Below are 24,082 nucleotides of genomic sequence, written 5' to 3' on the forward strand. Positions count from 1 at the left end.
AAGTGTGTGTGTATGTGTGCGCTCGCGCGTGCGTGTGTACTTTTGCTATGCTTATTTTTAAAGTTATTTTTTGTATATATTGGTTCTTCGTAGCTGCCGAGGCCGCACTAGCTCCCATGGCCTCATCAGCTATGCGAATGCAATACTAAGCTAGCTCTCATGGCCTCATCAGCTATGTGAAGGCGATACTAGCTCTCGTGGCCTCATCAGCTATGCAAATTGAAGACTGACCTGGTGCAAGTCTTGATCTGTTGTCGTTTCCTGTAAGAGAAGCCCAGAGGGTGTGCAAGGTGTAGAAGAGTCCATGCTTTTTTTCCTCACCTGTTTTCATTTCTACTGCTGTGTTCTATTGTCACCAGGGCCAGAAGTTGTGTACGCCTACCCGTTCACTATCAACCTTCGAGTGCAGGCTACCATGAAGGTGTTCTGTGCCTATCCATACCTGCACTCAACCATACCCTGACTGTACAGCTCGAAGGTAGCTGCTGCTCGCCACACTGAACACAATAAACAATTTACTCCGGACACACTTGAACCTAACAATATATCTCTTTCAACGAACCATGCTAATTTCACCTTTTTTTTTTAACTGCATTGGTCGGCATGTGCATGCAATAGTGCAAAAAAACTATCGCCCGTATAGAATGCGTGACATGATATTATTGTGATACATGCTGTACGTTGAAGTTAAAGGTCATCCTGCTTTGTTTACGTTGATGATGGTGAGGATTGTTTGCTGTCGGCAGACACTTGACTGATGGATTTCCTTACCGGCTGGCTTGTGTTTTTTTTAAAAGTACAGTGCCTACTTTGAACCGTTTCTGTCCTGCCTGTGTTGTTGTATAGTGCAAGCTATAGTACAATGTATAGATATTATAGATATAGAGCAGTTCTACTAGTTACATGCATCTGATTTACAAAAACGACAAATAATAATATGACGTACCCCTTATCAATTTATCATCCATGGCACGGCTTCTCCACTATTTTCCACGTCGCTCCACCATTGCTTTTTTTAAATTAGAGTTGTGGTGAACGGTTTCTAGACTATTTTCTCACTTGCCTCCTCCATTGCTTTTTGAACGAGTTGTTGGTGAGAAGCAAGGAGTCATGGGTTTTCAGGACTCCCTGGTAGTGGTGGGAAGTCACAGACCTTGCACAGCCCGAAGAACTCTGATTGGCTGAGCCAAGAAGTTAGTTAGCTCCGGTTACTAAATTAATTCATAATAATTATGAATTTAGTAACCGGAGCTAACTTTTTAGTACATTGGCACACGAAGCAACAACGATGGCTTGGTCGAGAGTTTGCCTATCTGCTGCCTATCTGCTGGCAGGTATTAGACACCAGTGCCGTGGCAGTGTGCCTGGTTCACACACAACTAATTACTTTACACGAAGGCTTGAAGCACTACATGCAGCAAGGCAATAAGCCAATATGCCACCAGACACGTCGCAGACTAGACATATACCAGTAACCTGTATACGGCGCACAAGGAACGCAGCGACGACACGAACTGTAGCTCGTAACTGGCAGGGTGATAAGCTATCTTCCTGGACTGACAGTCTAGCAGATCTACGTAATGTGTTTTGCCTCAGAACCGAGTGAACCTCTCACAGCTCCGGAACCCTCGACGTTCAGGGCAGTATGTTTACCAGTACCGGTACGCTTGACCGACCCAGCAGTTAGCACCACTAGCAGCTGTGGAGTGTTCGAGTGTTTGTCTGTCTGCTGGCAGGTAACAGACAACAAGAGAGGGTTGAGAGGTTGCAAGTAAGTAGTTCAGTGGTTGAAATCGCTGCGTTACCATGGTTACCTGTGCGTCGAGGGTTCGGAGGCGTGAAAGGTGCAGAGGGCATTGTCACCTTTCCCAGAGCGCTAGCATTGCACTTTGCAGCTGCTGCATCGGTTCGCAAGGGTATGCATTTGCAATTCATCGCCTTCTCACTCGTCGTTGTTGTTTGAACTGGTAGGGAGCACGTTATGGCCTTCTTCTCCATTATTTTACTTTCTTCCAGGAGAATCCTAAACGTAGAAAACAGATGGTAGTGCATGTAGTTATAATTATGCTGAGTAACGATGGAATGCAGATGAGCGGCAGATTTTGGAATAGTCCAGTGACTCCTGCGCAGGCTTCATAGCGAAATGAGCACGGCAAGCAAGGTAAACATTGCTATCCATCTTCATCACCTTGTTTGTGCATTCCCTGTCGGAGGAATTTGTTGACTTTCTCGAGTATCGCTCTTTATATTACTACGGTTCAAGCATAGCATCTTCTTCACCGGAGGGATTACATTTTGGAGTACTAATGAGTCACATTTCTCTTCTTGTCCTTATTTCTTCGAAGTAAAGGAGCTTGGAAGTTGCGCATGCGCAGTACGGCGGGAAAGAAGGAGACGACTCCCTGGTGCGTGTACCAGGTGGACTACAATGTAGTACCGGTACGTTCCTTTTTCCTGTTCTTTTCACGAGGTGAGCTCCATGGTTGACGGCCTTTGTTGTGATTACGGTTTTACAATGTATTGTACATGTAGTTGTCATGGTTGTACTGTTGTCATGGTTGTACTGTTGTCATGGTTGTACTGTTGTCATGGTTGTACTGTTGTCGACCAGCACTTGCGGAGCATAGAATGCTTATCCATCAGTTTATGATAATGGTTCTACATGAATGTACTGTTTGTTTTTCTCTTACGAGCTCCCAGGCTACCTACCCTAGGAACATGTTGTTTGTGGATTCTCTCGTGAGGTTGTTGTTGTTGAATTTTGTCGCAACACAAACAGGCGATGGCGCCTCCTTTTATACATCTGCAAGACTACCTATGATGGGGATATGTTCGCTGTGCTTTTGTAAATTGTAGGGAACTTAGCGTGTTGCACCGAAAGCAGTTGATGCGGCTTTCGAGGCTGTGTGATGCAATCATGTAACTCTGCCCGCATTAGCATAATATCATGACGCACAAGCTGCATTATGAGAAGATGCAAGCGGTGCTCTCTGTACGAGTATATCCCTCTGTCGTCTCATGGTCTCATCCGATGATCGTCACGGCTGGCTGTCATCGCCGTTGGAGCGCAATACATCCAACGCTGGAAGATTCTTCCCGGACTCTATTTGCCTAGTTGCATTTCTTCTTCATCTCTCTGCGGCCATGTTGAGCCGGGAACGCACTTAACGCGACGTACTGTTTAGGAACCGTGGCCCAAGTTTTCAGTTTGTTGCCGTTCTATTATTGGTTGAAGGGCGTATAAATTGTGTGTAATATGGCTCAGAACGTGAGCTATGTTACCAATAGCTTCTTATACCTGATAGGTGATGGGCGGCGATGGATTTCAAAAGCCTGGCACTGTCTCAGTTCCGGAAACGCCGGGGGCGACGGAGGGGACGAACAGGGGGATATGCATGTGGTTTGCACATAACTCCTGATGTCCAGTATATAAATGTTTGCTTCTCTATCATTTTATGCTTTCCTTTTACTGCTTTTCTTCATTTGGTGATTACTAAGTACCCCCCAAGGCTAACCGATTGCTAAACTACTGTTCAGTACACGATACGAGTATGATGAGTGTTGTGATAATTACTACTTCAGTGACTTGTAATCCTGAAAGCTCAAAATACCACGTTGAATAAATTAATGACCAGTTGAAGCTTCCAATGTCTCTCTTGTAACTAGTTGAACTAATAATTATGATGCAAGTTGGTCACCGAGTGCTTATCAGTGAGCTCGCTACTGCTAACTTTCAAGAAGAGTAATGACTGACGACTTATCCACTAACATTAAATTTTATTTAATGTTATCCCCACTAAAATTCTTGTCTAGAAGAAGGCAGTGCACTCCATTAATCTGAATTTTGCAGTCTGCGGCATTCATACTTTTGATACCTCTAAAGAAATTAATTCCAAAAATTGTCGCTGGCCATGATGGGTTTTCGATGAGGAGGAGGAGGAAGAACGGTGTATTTGTTGCTCTCACCTACACTGTTTCCTTTGCTTCCTCCCATGACTGCTTGGTTATGGGAGGGTATTTTAGAATGCAGAACTGCAATCTCACACTCTCGGCCATGCTTGCGAGGAGATCACCGTGATTGTGGGAAGGTAGGTAGCTGGTAGTGGTATGTAGTGTTCCAGGGATCAACTTCTTTGCCTTCTGCCGTGCGTATACTATGCAGTGAAGCATGACCTGGTCATCTGTGTCATTGTGTGTGTGCATGCGTGTGTGTGCGTGCGTGCACATGCGCACTGGCGCTTGAAGTTTTAACTCTGCGGCCTAGGATGGTCACCAGGCAGCTAGTGCACAGCTGATGGCGGCACAAGTATCGTTCTCGGTGTCAATCCTCCATGACCTTTCCATATCCTGTAATGGGCTTGGTCTTCGTCCGACTGATTGCTCTCTTTCTCTCTCTGCCCGAGGTATGTATGCTTACGACAGCTGTTGGATTGTTTTCGGCGGAAGACCGTCTTGGTCTTGTGGAAATATGGAACATTGATAAGATATTCCCGCCGAGTCCTTAGTTTTCACCTTTGTGTGTGTGTACGTGTGTATGTGTGTGTGTGTCTGTATGTGTGTGTGTGTGTGTGTGTGTGTGTGTGTGTGTGTGTGTGTGTGTGTGTTTGTGTACGTGCGTGTGTGTCTGTATGTGTGTTGTACATGTATGCTGATCCACAATGCCAGAACATGTAATATTATTGTTGTTTTTATTCCAATAACGTCATTGGGTGCATTTATTTCCTTGAGTCTGCTGCCCAAGTTTGTGGGAGTGTGATCAATATAGGTGGGCTATGTGGATATGAGATAAGCAAACAGCAAAAGGCTGCAATTGGCATTGCTTATTCCATGTTCCCGGACGCTTGCTTATAGTGGGTTGCTATCTATTAGCTCCAGAAACCTGGCTCTGGCTGGTGGATGCCACCGCCAGTGTCCACTGTGTTAGTTACTGGGTGGATCACTTCTCACTTTCAGTCTGTAGAACATTACAGCATGTTCCTCAAAGCTCCCCTGCTTCAAGAGGTTTTTGTGCTATCACAACTTTTCTTCAGTCACATTTATTGAGAGTGTTGGAATGTGACCAATATGGGTGGGCAATGGGGAGGTGAGATAAACAACGTCAGGCGAAATAGCACGTCATAGTACATTCGAGATCAGCGGGAAGAAGATGACGACGTCCACTAATTTAGTATCTGTGCACACGAATCTGCTGTGTGTGTTACTCTGTGTGTCAGCTATGGCATCATCGCCTGTGGTTCCATGCCTAGCATGTATGTCTGAACCATCCTGCAAAGTTTGAATGACGTAGGTTGAGCGATCGCTCCGCGAAACATACTTTTTGAAATTCTCTTCATAGTGTATCTTCCACCATTGATATTTCGAATTTCTTCGAATTTTTTTGCTGAGAGGAGTGGCTTGCAACCTCGATATGGCTTGTTCCAGGCATGCTTTGGAGCCATCGCCTGTTGAAGTAGTGGCGGGGATCTGCCCTGCAACTGCTACAACAAAAAATGATTCGATCTGAGAAAGGGTGAGACCGCGAATCTCGGTTGAATATTGAGTATTTCAAGCCTTTTCACGACGAAGATGGAGTTCTTTTTGGAGATGGACGTCGCGGCAAAGGACATGGTGTCCGACTTCTGGTGTTTGGTGAAGCCAGGGATCATTTGTCCAGTCATGTCGGCAGCCTAACCGTCGGTAAGCTTGTGTTTGGATCCCGTTCTGCTCGATGTGGTAGATCACAAACAATTTGATATCGCACAAATTGACCTCAGCATCGTGCGTACGGTATTTTATATTCAGAAAATCCCAAAGTGTCTCTGTGTGGCCGTCCTATGCCACGAGAAACTCCAATCAGGCTCCTATGTCTTCTGCCTTCATGATTGAATGTCCACTTCGTTTGAACAACGAACACAACAATCGAGGACGGCTTTGCAATGAAAAATACAGCTACTGTAAGACATGTATATATAACGAGGAAGCAAATCTAACGTTTTAACGGATGACATTTCTTCGTTATAATAAGATCCGTTGAGGCCGTACTGCTTCATATATGCTGTGTGTGGATATGGCAGAATACTGGAAGATCGTTAACATATCTTCTCGTTAACCTATGAATTTTGGACAATCGTTAAATTGCGACTCGTTATAATAACATGTCTTACAGTATACTGGAGCTGAAAAAAAGAAGAAAAAAACGTGCTCAGGATGAGACTCGAGTACACGCATACTCTCCCAGCAGGTGAAACGCAAATTTTTGTGAAAAATGCGTGTCGCCGACTGACCAGTAATTTCGCCTGACGAACGCAAAAAAGCTGCTGCAATTGGCATTGTTTATACCATGTCCCCAGAAGCTTGCTTGTATTGGATGCCTTCCTATTGGTTCCAGGACCTGGATTTGGCAGGGTGTGTCGCCATCGTCTTAGTAGAATACTTCTCACCGGCATTTCGTCTATAGCATGTGCTTTAAATTTGAAGACCTATGGCCATTTTGTTTTTTGTTGATGTCTGCCGTTTTGTCTGTGGCGTTATTCTACACATTCATATACTCGTACATGTACACATCTCACAATCCCACAGCATTGGGTAAAACTCAATGTATGTATTGCAGTGTTTTGACATTGGGTAATGTATACCTTGACACAAGGCACGTCCGAATTGTGTATTTGTGTGCGTGCGTGCGCCAAAATGGGCAATTTTTTAAGCAGAATATACTTATAGCATTTCCATTTTTTAACAGAATTCTGCTAAAAAGACAACTATGGTTATGTGTGATTATGCTCTTTTTCTTCATTGTCAAGTGCTATTGTATTGCAAGGAAGAGTGCCAGGGTGCGGGTTTATCAAATCATTCAAATGTTGTGTTGCTGAGCCAATTCCATAATCATCCTGGTTGATGCCAATTTTCCAATTTCTGCTAATTTATTCCAACGTACGCCAATTTGTGGCAATAAAGCAGATTATGCTATTTTCGGAAAACTTCCTTTTCTCTGCTAAAAATTATGCCAGCCGATTTCGGCAAGGCCTAACCATGATCAGCATGATCCCAGCTCCCATCAACAACATCTTATGGATTTCATTCACAAGCTCCCTGGAAGACCACACGTGTTGGTACTTGCCGTCCTTGTCGGCAATGACGAAAGCCAGTGTGAAGAAGAGGGGTATTTTCGCCAAAGCGTGCATCTGCCGTCTACTCAAGGTAAGGATAAGAGGCCGGCTGTGTACTAAATGTCACCTGATTTGGGCGAAAATGAATGTTGCTAGGTTGTTCCTATGCATAAGTAGCCAATTTCCCATTTGATCGCCAGAGAAAATACACCCATTTCGGGGGTGCAGGTGAAATCCTGATAAGTCAAACCCCAAAATTCTAGGGAAAAACTTCTAATTATCCAGATGAAATCACATGGAAACGAGTTATGAAGCAACTATCCACGACTAACAAGATAATAAGCAGTCGGAAAGTCTCAGTAACATGTCAGTTTTGTGCCCTGTTATCGCAGTTTCTGACTGCTTATAACCTTGTTACAGTCGTGGATAGTTGCTTCGTAACTCGTTTCCATGTGATTTCCTCTATTTTAATTATATTTATTGGCTCAATATCCGAGTTATCCGGACATTCTAATTATACAAATACAGTCAAACCGCGTTGGGACGAACACTGATAAGGCGAACTTTCCATTAGTATGAACTAGGACGAATCCTATGGTTGGCCAGGCATCATGAGAATCGAACTGAGCCACTCCCTTGTGTTGGCCCATTGTCTCCAAGTTGCCCAATTTTTCGCGTCAAATTAGAGGTGGCTCCAAACCGGAAAGGTTTTAGAGTGCATGTCAAATTCACTCTTGAGTTCTGAAATTAACATATTGCTATCGCTCCACGACAGCCAGTACAGAGTAACAACAAGCCTGGTGTGTGCTTCCATTAGTTTTCATTGGTATAAGGAGCTTTATTGGCGAGAGGCGAGCCGCTGTGTACCTACAACACATGTATATCAAAATGCTCGCATCTTCATGCAGAGGACCATTTGTTTTCAAGTTATCCGTTTTGTCCAACACCGACGATTATAAGCAGGATATTGGTCCTGCATCCATACAGTGTGTGTGTGTTCGAGGTGCAAACCAACAGCCTCTAGATTCTGAAATAACGTAAGAAAGGGGAAGGTGAGCGCACTCCGTTGTCCCTCCAGGAAATTGCGATTCCATGAATGCAAAAAATTTCGTGTTTTTAGCCCAAACCCGTGATTTTGTGCAAAACACGCGATTTCCAGCGTTTTGTTTTCTGTACTTTTTTCACATCTCTATGCACGTTTCACGCAGTGCTTTCCATGATTATGTTGATTGTTTGCACACTACGACTCTTACTACTCCCGAATAGATCTATCGCACAAATAGAGATTCCATGGATGCAACAAATTTCGTGATTTGGCCCAAATCCGCAATTTTCTTCTAATAATTCCGTGGATTCCTGGCAAGTTCCGCACTTTTCGCCGCATATCTTGTTGTTTTCTGCCGCAATTGCTTGCGCACGTTTTCGAGAATTTTTCCGCAAATTCTAGCAGGGACAGACTCCAGACAAAAAAACTCTTCTTAGGCACGTTACTAGAGGTCTGAAGTCCCTATATTTCATGATGTAAATTTTCTTTTGACTATGAAAAAGCAGTTTTCTGGTTGGCAAACCGGTAAATTGGTCAATCTACATGTACTTGCAACTTTACCAAAAACTTAAGCAAATTCTCTGCGATTTTTCCAGATACATGTACCAGAAAAGTAAACACAAGCTCCCACATAGGGAGTGACACTTTTAAAAAAGCTTTGTCACTTATATTTTGTTACCGCATTTGCCGGAGTATAGCGCACCTGAGTATAATGATAGCTTGCATGCCGTCCTACCGGTAGGACCCAAGAAATCGCGCTGCAAAGTGCTTTTGGTTGAGAGTTTTATTGAAACAATTGTTGAGATGAGGTCTTTGTAAGGCAAAGTAATGGTGCAAAATGCAAGATTATGTCCAGTGCATTGCATACGTGCAATTTTGTCAATTGTCAAAATGGCCGCACATGCTCCTGTCGGAGCGCTAGAAACTCTGTCCAAAGTGAATTTGGACCATGGCACATCGATCGTGGTGAGGACCTAATTCGTGTAATGCGCCAGTTATGAACACAGCTTTACAAGATAATGTGACTCGGGCACCATCACAACTTCAATAACTTCAGGTTTCTATAAAAATCTTTTATCACACAAAAATAAAATGTCTCCACCAGTACACCATCAGGACTCAAAAAAGTCAAGTACTTCCAGGATGTTCATTAGCTAGATTTTTTAAACCAAGTATTCGTTTTATTTTCTTAAAAGAAAGGACTTTGCAAAATAACCTAGCCAAAATTGATTACCAGGAGAATAATGCGCTCGGCAACTAACTCTACAGTCTTGAATATGGTGGCAAAGCAGATTGTACAGCAGAGTGCAATGGAAGACAGGCCATTGCATCATGTTCACAAGGTGCTCTGATTTAAATAGTATTACTTCAAAGTATCAGTAAGAAAAACATCGCTCCAAAACTTGCAAATCGTCAGCTTGCAGTTGTCTAGGGGGTAGCAGAAGATTCAAACCTTCTGTAAAAGAAAGGACAAAAGCAAAATACAGCATATCTGATCAACAGTCGTTCGTGCTTACTCTTGTAACCTGGATCGAAAAATGAAATAGTGGGTATAATTGAGAAAGCTTGGTTGGCCTGTAGTCAGTCTGTCTCAGACAACCCGAGTCCTCCACTGCCATCTAACTGTTTTGTAAATACGAACCTCATTTTGATCATTGCAATGAATGCTCACTGCAGCAGATTGATGAGTGCATGTCGAGCCCCAGCTAGTGTGTTCGTTTGTCACGCTCAGATCAGTGCACCACAGTAAGGCATGCGAGAGAGCATTTCATACTTCAGGTTAACGCATTTCCCGCGCATACTATAAATGTACTGAAGGTATTGTACACAAAACCAATGAATGGGACTGCGATGAGCCATCCATTTCACTACGCTCAATCCCTCAAAGCTCAATTCACAATGAGTGTCACTGAACCTCGAATAAACATTCGAGGCAATGGCTTGAAACGTCGCACATGAGCAAATTTGAGTGATTTACGGCTACGTAGAATGACAGGGAATGAGCGGCCTATGACCATGAGCAGCCATTTAGCTACATGTATGTAGAATCTATTGTATGGATTCTGTTCAAGGTCCACTCAAAGGAAAAAAGAGTAGAAAGATGCAGCTTAGTTGCGTACATCAAACACAATGCCATGCACATGGGAGCAGAAAGAAAGACATAATATTGTAAGAGCCTGCCTTCACTTCTAAACCGGTGCAACTGGATTTTGTTGACGAAGTTGTGTGATAAGATGATGAATGTATGTACATCAGAATGAAAATCTAGAAGGTACGAAATGTCTTGGTCTTGCTGAAAATCCCTTTGTCTTCAGTGTACTTGAAAGCGTTGCTCGTATGATCCACGGACTGGCGCATTCGGCATGCATGCAGCCTTGCAAGCACTCTGCACGTCGTGTAATGCTCGTAGTACTATTCCGGTGTGGTACATGTGCATGTGATGTTACACAAGAGCACCGCGAGCAAACGTCAAAGTAAAAATACGAGATTGTCGCCTGTGACCTATAAAGTTCAACCCCACACTTTCTAACGCAAATTCAGCCCAATGTACACCGCAAGATTTGCACAACTCCTAGATTGCACAACAAAAACTGCATGCAGCAACCTCGCACCATGTGTCGCGCAGGCCAGGCAGGGTGCACATGTGCATCTGGTCCCCACAGTGCAGCACAGGTTTTTTCTCTCTTTCTTCCAGACTCCTGAATCGCATGCGCGCGGGTGACGAGAAACATAGAAGTAAAAAACGATACTAACCTTTCAAGAATATCCACAGGCTGGATAGGGATGACTGCAGCTGCTTAAATACATCACATACCTGCAGTGTAGATAAGAACATAAAGACATTTGTAAATCCAACTCTCGTTCAACCCAAACTACAGTCTGTATCGGCTATAGCGTACCCTTTTGATTTCCGTGATTTTTATCACTACCGTAAAGTACCGCCAGAGCGCCCCGCCATCTCATCCTTTCGTGGAGGTGGTCTGCTGTCTGTAGGTCATACGACATGAACCTTGTACATATATCGCACGTTTTGCAGTCTATTCGAACCTTCGAGCGGACACAAGCTCCACACAAAACCTGCCAAGCGTGACCTTAGTACACTAAGATTCTCACATCGTACAAACTTCGTTGCACTCTGCCATACGATTTTCCTTTCTCTGGCTGTAAAATCAAGGTGGGGCGCTCTTGCGAGACGGGGCGCTCTGGCGGTACTTTACGGTATAACCAATGCAACACTATATGCGATACGATAGATTTTTTTCGATCGACACATGAAAGGCAAGGAAATACTTCCAGCATGGTGTTTTGACAAAATAATGAGCATGCTGCATAGTTGACAGTGCCCGCATTTCCATAAATAATTCTGTTATGTACATGTGTCACTATCAAAATAAGCAACGTGAAGAAAGTAAAAAAATAGGGCCTTTGATATTATTGCTACATGTATTTTAAAGTTATCACTATAGCCGATAATAATATAGTGTGTTATGCATGTTTTGATTCTTTGTTGCCATCATAATATCCGATATATCATTACATCCGATAATATTGGTTATAGTGATATTTGTACAGTCAGGGTATATTCTAGGACGAATTTCCAACCGGTTACGGTCCAATGAAGAGTCGGGGGTCCCCCGGAATTTTTTTCAAAATACAACCCAAATATGGCACTCGACAGCAATTTAACAGATTTCTTGGTGCTGGAGTGTAGCAAAGATATAAGCAGCTCCATTCATCCACAGAAAGGTACGGGCGGTTGGAACTGATTTGTAACTATTCAACCGGTCGCCAACAATTTCAACCGGTCGAAAACCGGTTGGGGCGGTTCTAGAAAATTCCCTGGTACTGGATAAAATACGTTTTGCTTTTGATATTTCGTACCAATATCACTGTAGCCGATATATTCTTATATCCGGTCACTCTATAGCCGATACAGACTGTACAGTCAAATCTGTCGTAAGCGACCGCCCCTTGGTGCAAGAAAAAACGGTCTCTTACGGCAGATGTATGGTAAATCCGGCATACCGGGCATGCATATAATTATACTTCCATGTACTTAAATCGACGAGAAAAATATGATTTTTGATATCATTTTATTGGATATTCAATAGAATATATAGGGGCGCACTTGCAAGACAGCGCATTTCACACCTTGAAGTTGACAGCACACTGGCAAGTACAGTTTCGCACCTGACTGAACGTGGGTCGCGGTCGCTTACAGCAGATTTGAATGCAGCCACCGTGCATGAAATCGCGGTCGCTGGTCGCGCACAGCAGATGGTCGCTCTGGACAGATCAATTAGTACGTGAAACCGTCGGTGCACGGAAAATCGGTCGCTAACTGTAGATGGTCGCCTACAGTAGAGGTCGCTAACGGCAGATTTGACTGTACTGGTAATCTGCTACGTCTGAATACATCAGGAAATTTCCTGATTTACGCATGATGCTGTACTAAACGGAAGCACGCGAGCATGGAGTTTTCAGTTCGCGAAGAAAAGAACATGTTAACAACGTGCCAGTGTACATAATTATAGCTTTTAAAGGGGAAGTTAAGGCAAAAATTAAAATTTCACCAGTTGTAGTCTTCGGGGTGCTGAGTCGAATGGTCTTGGTCCGAGAAAGCTGAGACGCTCCCTTCCTACTTGAATCCCAATCGAACTCGCGCACTTCCACCGAAACTGGGTGACTGCGCCCTACTAGATGGGGATTTGTACGCAAAATGTCACTAAAAGTGCCATTTCTTTCTTATAAAAGCACGGATGACCGCGATTGGCCCATATGTTGTAGTCTTTTGGACGCTGAGTCGACTGGTTTTGATCCGAAAAGGCTGCGATGCAGCGTTCCTCCTTTATTCCCAATCGAACATGGTTGAACAAGTGGTCACGTGCTCCTGGGTGCACAAATCACCTGGTCACCACGCCAGCAGGCGACAACTTTCACACCAAGGTTCAACTCGAGTGACAGGACTGCACCCAAAAAAGGTCAAACAGGCTAGTAAGTTGTACCCTGCAGGCACGGTGACCAGGTGACTGGTGTACGCAGGAGCACGTGACCGCTTGTTCAACCATGTTCGATTGGGAATAAAGGAGGAACGCTACATCGCAGCCTTTTCGGACCAAAACCAGTCGACTCAGCGTCCAAAAGACTACAACATATGGGCCAATCATTGACCATTTACCATTGACCATTACCATTGCAGGGCCGGCGCACTGGTACGGCCATAGCCGTACCTGGTTTTAACAATTCTAGCTTTCACAGATACCGTAAATAGGTACGTATTTACTTTCGAATTTAGTGACCACACCCGTACTAACTTTCGGGCAGGTACTGACTTTCGGGCACGAACTAACTTTCGGACCTGACTTGTGTGTAGTGGAGAAGTCATTTTCATGTCGATGTACATGCTACTTGCTGCATGTGTGCACCGTACCGGTACTTATTTCGGGCAGTATGTTTATCGGGCTTGACTTGACACTTCAACAGACAGAGTCAAAAGAATGAAGGGGGTATTTATTTCGGGCAGGTACTTATTTACGGACTTTCACGGTAGTCCAGTGGATGATCAATTGTGTGCGGAAGTACTAATACGGTATACTACCCTCGCTAGAGTCTCTCCCTCCTAGACTGTTCGTCGTGTCCTGTGAGGACAGAGGACTACTGTGCTAACTGTATACACTAACATGTATCTTTAGCTGCTGGCGTTATGTGTAGCTCAAACAAGCAGATGTAATGCCGCACAGAGATAGAGATGCATCTTCCTGTGGCATGGAGAAATAAATCCGTCCTGCAGCCGACCTGGGGCCGTACCAACCCTCTACAGTAGGGCTAAGCCATACTAATACAGAAATAAATTGCAGTTGGTCAATAATTCCATCCAACTCCAAAGAAAGGGAGTTAGTGAAGTTGAAGTCCATGGGCCAAAAGAGTGTATGGAAAAGCTGGACAAATCGATATTAGTAATATCAATTAGTCCAGCTTTTATAAGTTGCCCGGCATTTAATTTAGTACAAAAACGCGTTGGATGAAAAAGACGAAAATAAATTCCAGACAAATAATTCTGCTTATACAGTGTGTTAGCATGCGATTGCTATCGACGCCGCAACGAGCTAACCCTGCGTGGCCCACACCAGCAATGGAATCTGCCAGTGTGTATAAATTATCCAAACCCCAACAGTGATTGGAGCAGGCAGCCCAGTTGTTATGTTCCATTTGTCAGTGTTGTCTCCACTGATGCTCCGAGTCCCTGCTAACCACTCGCAATTGATCGTCTTGAACAGCATGATCAGCTGTTCTCTGACCTGCAGTACAGCACTGCTATGACCTGATCAGATACACACTGCTATGACCTGATCAGACACACACTGCTATAACCTGATCAGACACACACTGCTATGACCTGATCAGATACACACTGCTATGACCTGATCAGATACACACTGCTATAACCTGATCAGACACACACTGCTATGACCTGATCAGATACACACTGCTATAACCTGATCAGACACACACTGCTATGACCTGATCAGATACACACTGCTATGACCTGATCAGACACACACTGCTATAACCTGATCAGACACACACTGCTATGACCTGATCAGATACACACTGCTATAACCTGATCAGACACACACTGCTATGACCCGATCAGCTGGTCCATAGCCTCTAGTAACTTACAGTATTGGCATGAATGGATTGGACTGTTAATGGCCAACACACAGTATACAGAGTCAGCTGGGGCATAGCACCATGTTTCTGTGTGTGCAGTCGCAGAATGGCAAAGGAGTCAAGGCTGCAGTACACCAATGTCAATTCCCAGTGTATTTCAACAGAATGTTTACCTTACTAAGCTGGCGACACTCTGATAAACTGTCCGTGGATGCCTGGCAGCCTTGCTCGCACATTGGTATGTGATAATTCGCTGCACAAGAACAATAAATGATCCACAACATGATGAATAGACCATACATACGTGCATACAAAATGTTGGGCTGTGATCGTTTGTGGTCGCTTTTAGTACTTTTTACCCCCCCCCCCCCTTCCCCTCCCCCCTCACATTTAGACTCACTTCTGAAGTATGACTTGTCCCTTGCTCATGAATGTGGTTGCTCAGCACATATCAAAACAATAACATTCTAGAACAAAGTGCCATTTTCCTAACAACGAGATTCCAGTGTTTGATATTAGCGAATTTTAATACAGAAATTTTTCAGAAATTTTTCTGTAAATTCGCCCTCCCCCTATGAACTAAATAAGATTGCACAGATTGGGTGTGGATAACAAGATGCCTAGTGATACATAATACTGCAGATTGTGCACAACTTGCACTGGATAATACACAACCGTGGGTAGCAGTGTACACGGCATTTTCCTGATCCTGGAGTGGACGCTATTTAGGATAAAGACTCGACATGTACCCGTGTAAAAAAGAAACCTCTACATTGTAACTTACCACAAGCGCTAGCCATCTCACAAGAATAAAGTGCTATTGAAGAAAGTCGCTTGTCTTTCAATACTGCGTGCATTTCAGGTGGACGGCAATCTTGTTTCGTACCATCCTCTGCTTCTTCTGGGTTTCTAGCCAAACATGACCGGAGAACTAACTCAATTTCACCGATAGTTTGTGCAAGACGGGACAGGTGAACAACTGCACAGACAGGACGGACAGGAGGAGCACATGTGCCAGCACACACCAGAACACAAACAAGCATGAACAAAGCTGCGAGGAAAACTGCATTATAAAAAGAAAATGTGGAACTGCCACTGCTAATACTTGTAGATGACAACTACACACTAGAGAGGTTAAGATGCACGTTATTTCCGACGTGACGTGAAAGTTCAGCTCGCGTTATTTGCTCGCACGTCGAAAAATCAACGCGAGTGACCTGCTGCTCACGTCGAAATGTGGAGTTTTACGCCAAATTTGACGTGAAATTGCGCGTCACGTCGGAAATAACGTGCATCTTAACCTCTCTAATAGCTTAGTGGTTAGAGCATCGCTGGCCTCAAGCGAAGGTCCCTTGTTCAAGTCCTGGTGATACCAGGCTATTTTTCTACAGACTAGCTCCCTTTTCAATCCCTATGACTGACGGAAATACAGAACTAATATCTTACAGTTCGACGTATACATACCTGTAAAGTGTTGACCGATAGACTGCTTCTGGCTAAATTAACTCTTTAATCAAGGGTGCAAGTGAAGCCTATATCAGATCAACTCTGATCAAGCAACCCACACTTGTAGTACCAAGTATTACCTTCACTAGGGGCAGGGGTAAATGGCATGCAGTCGGATCCTGGGACGCATACATTCATGCTGTCAATCCATTTTCTGCACCTTGTCCTCCATTTCCAAGTCCAACAAGAGAAAAAGGACATCAGGGGGTCAGCCGTTAGGTCCGCTTCAATAGATATCTTTCCATGATCCCTTTTGAATCTCTCTCCCTCTCCCGGGGAGACCCACGTGACCTGTTTTGGCAGTGAACCAGGAAGTGTGTGTGTGTGTGTGTGTGTGTGTGTGTGTGTGTGTGTGTGTGTGTGTGTGTGTGTGCGTGTGTGCGTGTGTGCGCGCACGCTCATGTTTATGAGCATCCGTTTGACAGTTGCAAGTGACACACTGTAAGCTAAGGCAGTGTTTGTACCCACCATTACCCACCATTTAGAACAGACTTGTACGCCGCTGCCTCGATTCGCCTGCTCAAGACCTGCACAACCACATGGAAGAAGCACATCAAATCCACTGGTAGGGACTTCAATCGAAAAACCAAATTCGTGAGTTTCGCATAAAACGCTAGTTTTTCTAAACCGGGAAGATGTGAGAAACAACCTGTGAAAATTTGAACCCAAAATTCCAAGGCAATCTAGAGTTATAGTCGACTGAAGATCGGAAAACGGGGGAGAAAGTAGTCACAGAAGTAAATGCAAGTATGTATGTGAGCCGTGTGGTTTCCGTCCAGCACTGCACTATCTGGTGCATACATGGCGATACAGGATGTGTGCATGCATGCAGTGTGCATGCATGCCGTGTGCGCCTACTTGCACAAGTCACACGTTTTCACCGTCACTGCTTCTACAGTGTGCGCGCAGTTCACTCGATTTTTTTCGTCTACCACCAGGAAATCGCCGTGGGCTGGTTTCTGTGATCATCTTCCTTCAACCGAGATAAAGCGCGAGCCTCAATGTTCTAGAATCCTCTTGGTTTAGGCTAATTCGAGGCCGCTTAACACGAAAATCGGGTGTTCCTCGCGGGGCCGAGTACGGATCTGGTCGAAATTAGTACTTCGAAGTGCATCCGCGCCAAGCGTGGAGGCATTATTTTTGGAAGCATGGCATGTGTGGCACCATTGGAAAGGTAATGACCTCAGCTACCTAAAAATAGCATTGACAAGGCCGAAAAGGCCGCGGAAGAAGATATTCGGGCCTCGAACTGCATCTCAAACTGCAGTCACGACGCGCCCATTCACTTTGTACAGGCGAGCTGTGACTGCACTTTTCGCTTTTCAGTGACCGGAACTGAACTCTCTACCACTGGTGTATAATAAACATGAGCTACAGTGCTGCTCAATGAAATCTGATCGAGTGAACATGAGTTGCGCCCTGCAGAGATACCGACTGTTCACCCAAAACAAGTTCACAAAATGACAGATCGCAGAACGACGTGTCATCGAAAGATGATTCACAGAATGCATTCTACACCGACAGACAAATTCATAATTCTGTGTACTCTGACAATGACAGCAGTTCTATGATCAAATAGTATACTAGTCTAGTATGCATCGTTGGGAACTCCAGAATGGATAGAACTAAGCGTGATCAAACGATCCAAATGCCATTTGAAACGTGCAAAGTATATAGGAACCGGGGTACAAACGCGCTCGCGTGTGTATATGTATAAAAGTGCGTGTGTGTGTGTGTGTGTGTGTGTGTGCGTGCGTGTGTGCGCATTTCGGTGTATACACACAAAACAGGATAGTAGCCAGAACAAACCTTGAGAGTATCATCAACAGGGCGATAAGACCATGACGCATCTGATACTTCATCCGCTTGAAGTTCATTCAGCGCTGGACCAACAGTTGTCACAGCGTTGTGCCTTGCTCTTTCCAACAGACTTCTTACTGTTCGTTGTGACATCTCTGAACAGGAGAAGATGACAGTGAGCATGAGAGCAAGAGTGCAAGCGTGTGAGAGAAGGAAATTTTCACCATAAAGACTAGTGCTCAAAAGGGTGTTCAGTCTCCACTGTAGCCACTCAATCTTGCTGACGAAATCATACAGCACCCAAAACGGTTTCTCGGCTCTCGGCTCTCGGCCTCTCCGACTGTTCTTCCAGTACTGTGTTCAAAATATGTGTAGCCAAGAAACTGTTCGGGTGGTGAATGACTTTGTCATCAATATAAAAACAAAAAAAGTCTTACAGATGAGGGTGGAGAGCTCCACAACAGTTTTCAAATAGTTTCAAGGTTTATTTGAGAGAGAGAGAGAGAGAGAGAGAGAGAGAGAGAGAGAGAGAGAGAGAGAGAGAGAGAGAGAGAGAGAGAGAGAGAGACAGGCAGAGACAGAGCGAGGCAGAGAGAGAGGCAGAGAGAGAGAGAGAGAGAGAGAGAGAGAGAGAGAGAGAGAGAGAGAGAGAGAGAGAGAGAGAGAGAGAGAGAGAGAGAGAGAGAGATAGAGAGAGAGAGAGAGAGAGAGAGAGAGAGAGAGAGACAGGCATAGAGAGAGAGAGAGACAGGCACAGAGAGAGAGACACACACAGACACAGACACAGACACAGAGAGAGAGAGAGAGAGAGAGAGAGAGAGAGAGAGAGAGAGAGAGAGAGAGAGAGAGAGAGAGAGAGAGAGAGAGAGAGAGAGAGAGAGAGAGAGAGAGAGAGAGAGATAGAGAGAGAGATAGAAAGAGAGAGAGAGAGAGAGAGAGAGAGAGAGAGAGAGAGAGAGAGAGAGAGAGAGAGAGAGAGAGAGAGAGAGACAGAGAGACAGAGAGAGACAGAGAGAGACAGAGAGAGACAGAGAGAGAGACAGAGAGATTCAACAAAGGAAGGTATCATCACACATCAAGTATATTTCCGTACATACAAGGCCAAAAACCTCTATTATAACAATTTCAGAGCCAATAATACAGTAGAATGCTGATTACCCGAACAATCGATTATCCGAAATCCGAATCAAAGGGGTAAACTAGTTTTTGCTGTACATGTAATGTCATGTGGTCCTTTTAAGGACTTAGTTACTTCTTTTTTGAAGTACTTGAAAGCAATTAAGAGGAAATGTGGTGCTTTACCAAAGAAAGTGATCTGTTGCCATTGAGACAGTTGCTGACGTATCCTCCGCGCAACAAGAGCACGTGCTGCTCCAACAACCTATATTAACATAAAGCATACAGGTGCAGGCATAGGAGAATTACATAACCATAGCCACAAGAAGCTGCATACTGTACTTGAGGAAGGTTCAGTACAACTTGCAAAGTACCTGTACATGCAGCAAGAAGAAGCAGAAGATCACTAAGATAATTTTGTTGTTACGTCACAGCTTTACACGTTACTGATACTGATTGTGTTGTTGTTTCCTGTACGTGCACTTGCACTTGCTAGTAATGAATGTTTCCGGTTGTTCACCTTCCGTGTGAACACTTGTAGTCCACCACAGTCTACTCTTTAGTCTTGTTTGTCCTGCCTGACCTACCTGTAACGTGTACTGTAGAGGCAGAAAATTTCGTCGGTCAATAATTTCGTCCCACTCCAAAGAAAAGGAGTTCGTCCGGTTGAAAATTTCGTCCATGGATCATAAGAGTGTATAGAAAAGCTGGGCAAATCGACATTCGTCCTACATTTAATTTAGTCCAAAAGCTCCTTGGACGAAAAAGACGAAATTAAATTCCAGACGAATATTTCTTCTTGTACAGTAGTACTCGTTATATTCAGACGACATAACAACTGTGATTAGCAGCAACATTCTCAGCCTATCAAACTGTCCAGATGTTGGATTCAAAACTCATAATTACAGGTCTATTTGACCCATTGAGATTATTAGAATTGGAGTTCATACACATTAAACAAGGAACTAAGTGCAACAACTTACTGCTACTGAGACTTCTCCATCCAACAGAAGAGACACAGCTTGAAAACAATCATCCTTGGAAAACCTAAATAAGTACAAACATGACACATCACACACAAACACAAACATCCAAACACACACACACACAAACACACACACACACACACATACACACATACACCACAGCACACACAAAAAAACACACACACATTATGCACATTCCAGGGATGAAAGAGTGCTGACAAAAGTGGTTCCCTTGGGTCTGCAAACACTGCAAGAAAAATATGGAGGTACGTACCGTTCAAACACAGTTGCTACTTCTTCAGACAGTTGAAGTGTAAAACGTGAACTAAGTCGTTGGACAATGTTTCTTGCCTACAAGTCAGACATAGATGCACAGCAAACAAGCCAGGTGCTCAAATCAATGAAAAACAATCCTGGTGAAATCTGGGAGAGCCATTGAAGTACAGACAAGGCTAGAATCTGAAAATAGAAAAAAAGTTAACAATAGAAAACCTAGGGCATGTTCGATTGGTAAGGATCGGGATCGGGATCCAGATCTCAGATCCTTCGGATCCTTCAGATTCAACTGAACACTTTATTTTGGACCTTGACTGTTGCCATGTTGACAATGGCGCTCACAAGTCACCCAAAAGGGTGAACGTCGTACTCATCGCGTGCGTCGTACCAAAAGTCAACAAGCTCTATCTCTATCCACGTGTGTGTACCACAATGTGTACAAAAATGATTTTTACCCGCCATATACGCACAAAGGTCACATTTGGATCCGTTGGATCCGGTCAACCCTGCTCCCCGAGGTGGGTTGACCGGATCCAAATCCGAAGGATCCGGATCCGGATTCGACCAATCGAAAGGGTGCGAATCCAGTGGATCCGGTGGATCGGGATCCCGATCCTACCAATCGAACATGCCCCTAGCACATGACACAATGTACTACAGTCACTGTTATTGCAATCGTCTATGTCTATGTGCAGTCAGGGATGAAGGGCATGGGAAACCTTCATGTCAGGGATGAAGGGCATGGGAAACCTTCATGTCAGGGATGAAGGGCATGGGAAACCTTCATGTCAGGGATGAAGGGCATGGGAAACCTTCATGTCAGGGATGAAGGGCATGGGAAACCTTCATGTCAGGGATGAAGGGCATGGGAAACCTTCATATCAGGGATGAAGGGCATGGGAAACCTTCATGTCAGGGATGAAGGGCATGGGAAACCTTCATGTCAGGGATGAAGGGCATGGGAAACCTTCATGTCAGGGATGAAGGGCATGGGAAACCTTCATGTCAGGGATGAAGGGCATGGGAAACCTTCATGTCAGGGATGAAGGGCATGGGAAACCTTCATGTCAGGGATGAAGGGCATGGGAAACCTTCATGTCAGGGATGAAGGGCATGGGAAACCTTCGTGTCAGGGATGAAGGGCATGGGAAACCTTCGTGTCAGGGATGAAGGGCATGGGAAACCTTCATGTCAGGGATGAAGGGCATGGGAAACCTTCATGTCAGGGATGAAGGGCATGGGAAACCTTCATGTCAGGGATGAAGGGCATGGGAAACCTTCATGTCAGGGATGAAGGGCATGGGAAACCTTCATGTCAGGGATGAAGGGCATGGGAAACCTTCATGTCAGGGATGAAGGGCATGGGAAACCTTCATGTCAGGGATGAAGGGCATGGGAAACCTTCATGTCAGGGATGAAGGGCATGGGAAACCTTCATGTCAGGGATGAAGGGCATGGGAAACCTTCATGTCAGGGATGAAGGGCATGGGAAACCTTCATGTCAGGGATGAAGGGCATGGGAAACCTTCATGTCAGGGATGAAGGGCATGGGAAACCTTCATGTCAGGGATGAAGGGCATGGGAAACCTTCATGTCAGGGATGAAGGGCATGGGAAACCTTCATGTCAGGGATGAAGGGCATGGGAAACCTTCGTGTCAGGGATGAAGGGCATGGGAAACCTTCATGTCAGGGATGAAGGGCATGGGAAACCTTCATGTCAGGGATGAAGGGCATGGGAAACCTTCATGTCAGGGATGAAGGGCATGGGAAACCTTCATGTCAGGGATGAAGGGCATGGGAAACCTTCATGTCAGGGATGAAGGGCATGGGAAACCTTCATGTCAGGAATGGGCATGGGAAACCTTCATGTCAGGGATGAAGGGCATGGGAAACCTTCATGTCAGGGATGAAGGGCATGGGAAACCTTCATGTCAGGGATGAAGGGCATGGGAAACCTTCATGTCAGGGATGAAGGGCATGGGAAACCTTCATGTCAGGGATGAAGGGCATGGGAAACCTTCATGTCAGGGATGAAGGGCATGGGAAACCTTCATGTCAGGGATGAAGGGCATGGGAAACCTTCATGTCAGGGATGAAGGGCATGGGAAACCTTCATGTCAGGGATGAAGGGCATGGGAAACCTTCATGTCAGGGATGAAGGGCATGGGAAACCTTCATGTCAGGGATGAAGGGCATGGGAAACCTTCATGTCAGGGATGAAGGGCATGGGAAACCTTCGTGTCAGGGATGAAGGGCATGGGAAACCTTCATGTCAGGGATGAAGGGCATGGGAAACCTTCATGTCAGGGATGAAGGGCATGGGAAACCTTCATGTCAGGGATGAAGGGCATGGGAAACCTTCATGTCAGGGATGAAGGGCATGGGAAACCTTCATGTCAGGGATGAAGGGCATGGGAAACCTTCGTGTCAGGGATGAAGGGCATGGGAAACCTTCGTGTCAGGGATGAAGGGCATGGGAAACCTTCGTGTCAGGGATGAAGGGCATGGGAAACCTTCATGTCAGGGATGAAGGGCATGGGAAACCTTCGTGTCAGGGATGAAGGGCATGGGAAACCTTCATGTCAGGGATGAAGGGCATGGGAAACCTTCATGTCAGGGATGAAGGGCATGGGAAACCGTCATGTCAGGGATGAAGGGCATGGGAAACCTTCATGTCAGGGATGAAGGGCATGGGAAACCTTCATGTCAGGGATGAAGGGCATGGGAAACCTTCATGTCAGGGATGAAGGGCATGGGAAACCTTCATGTCAGGGATGAAGGGCATGGGAAACCTTCATGTCAGGGATGAAGGGCATGGGAAACCTTCATGTCAGGGATGAAGGGCATGGGAAACCTTCATGTCAGGGATGAAGGGCATGGGAAACCTTCATGTCAGGGATGAAGGGCATGGGAAACCTTCATGTCAGGGATGAAGGGCATGGGAAACCTTCATGTCAGGGATGAAGGGCATGGGAAACCTTCATGTCAGGGATGAAGGGCATGGGAAACCTTCATGTCAGGGATGAAGGGCATGGGAAACCTTCGTGTCAGGGATGAAGGGCATGGGAAACCTTCATGTCAGGGATGAAGGGCATGGGAAACCTTCATGTCAGGGATGAAGGGCATGGGAAACCTTCATGTCAGGGATGAAGGGCATGGGAAACCTTCATGTCAGGGATGAAGGGCATGGGAAACCTTCATGTCAGGGATGAAGGGCATGGGAAACCTTCATGTCAGGAATGGGCATGGGAAACCTTCATGTCAGGGATGAAGGGCATGGGAAACCTTCATGTCAGGGATGAAGGGCATGGGAAACCTTCATGTCAGGGATGAAGGGCATGGGAAACCTTCATGTCAGGGATGAAGGGCATGGGAAACCTTCATGTCAGGGATGAAGGGCATGGGAAACCTTCATGTCAGGGATGAAGGGCATGGGAAACCTTCATGTCAGGGATGAAGGGCATGGGAAACCTTCATGTCAGGGATGAAGGGCATGGGAAACCTTCATGTCAGGGATGAAGGGCATGGGAAACCTTCATGTCAGGGATGAAGGGCATGGGAAACCTTCATGTCAGGGATGAAGGGCATGGGAAAC

At 45.2% G+C, this 24,082-nt stretch overlaps 2 protein-coding genes across 4 annotated transcripts in view; one reads left to right on the forward strand and one right to left on the reverse strand.

The window, feature by feature from the left end:
- Positions 1 to 1,062, forward strand: part of LOC135809024 (mucin-12-like) — a 51,971-nt gene extending 50,909 nt beyond the window's left edge. Inside the window, exon 38 of the mRNA XM_065322282.1 lies at positions 360 to 1,062. Coding sequence (XP_065178354.1) covers positions 360 to 501 — 142 coding nt within the window. The 3' untranslated portion in view covers positions 502 to 1,062. The remainder of the gene's footprint in view (positions 1 to 359) is intronic.
- Positions 1,063 to 9,182: 8,120 nt separating this feature from the next.
- Positions 9,183 to 24,082, reverse strand: part of LOC135809025 (codanin-1-like) — a 51,392-nt gene continuing 36,492 nt past the window's right edge. For 2 of the 3 annotated variants that reach the window (XM_065322284.1, XM_065322283.1), the window contains exons 26-34: positions 20,485 to 20,561; positions 20,208 to 20,271; positions 19,411 to 19,489; positions 18,118 to 18,263; positions 16,787 to 16,835; positions 15,587 to 15,781; positions 14,976 to 15,055; positions 10,885 to 10,945; positions 9,183 to 9,586 (exon numbers count right to left, since the gene is read on the reverse strand). In XM_065322284.1, coding sequence (XP_065178356.1) covers positions 9,507 to 9,586; positions 10,885 to 10,945; positions 14,976 to 15,055; positions 15,587 to 15,781; positions 16,787 to 16,835; positions 18,118 to 18,263; positions 19,411 to 19,489; positions 20,208 to 20,271; positions 20,485 to 20,561 — 831 coding nt within the window. In that variant the 3' untranslated portion in view covers positions 9,183 to 9,506. Of the gene's footprint in view, positions 9,587 to 10,884; positions 10,946 to 14,975; positions 15,056 to 15,586; positions 15,782 to 16,786; positions 16,836 to 18,117; positions 18,264 to 19,410; positions 19,490 to 19,515; positions 19,599 to 20,207; positions 20,272 to 20,484; positions 20,562 to 24,082 lie in introns of those variants that run through there. The other variant, XM_065322285.1, reaches the window with a different exon arrangement.

The sequence above is a fragment of the Sycon ciliatum genome, chromosome 2, assembly GCF_964019385.1.
Source record: "Sycon ciliatum chromosome 2, ocSycCili1.1, whole genome shotgun sequence".
Classification (NCBI taxonomy): Eukaryota; Metazoa; Porifera; class Calcarea; order Leucosolenida; family Sycettidae; genus Sycon; species Sycon ciliatum.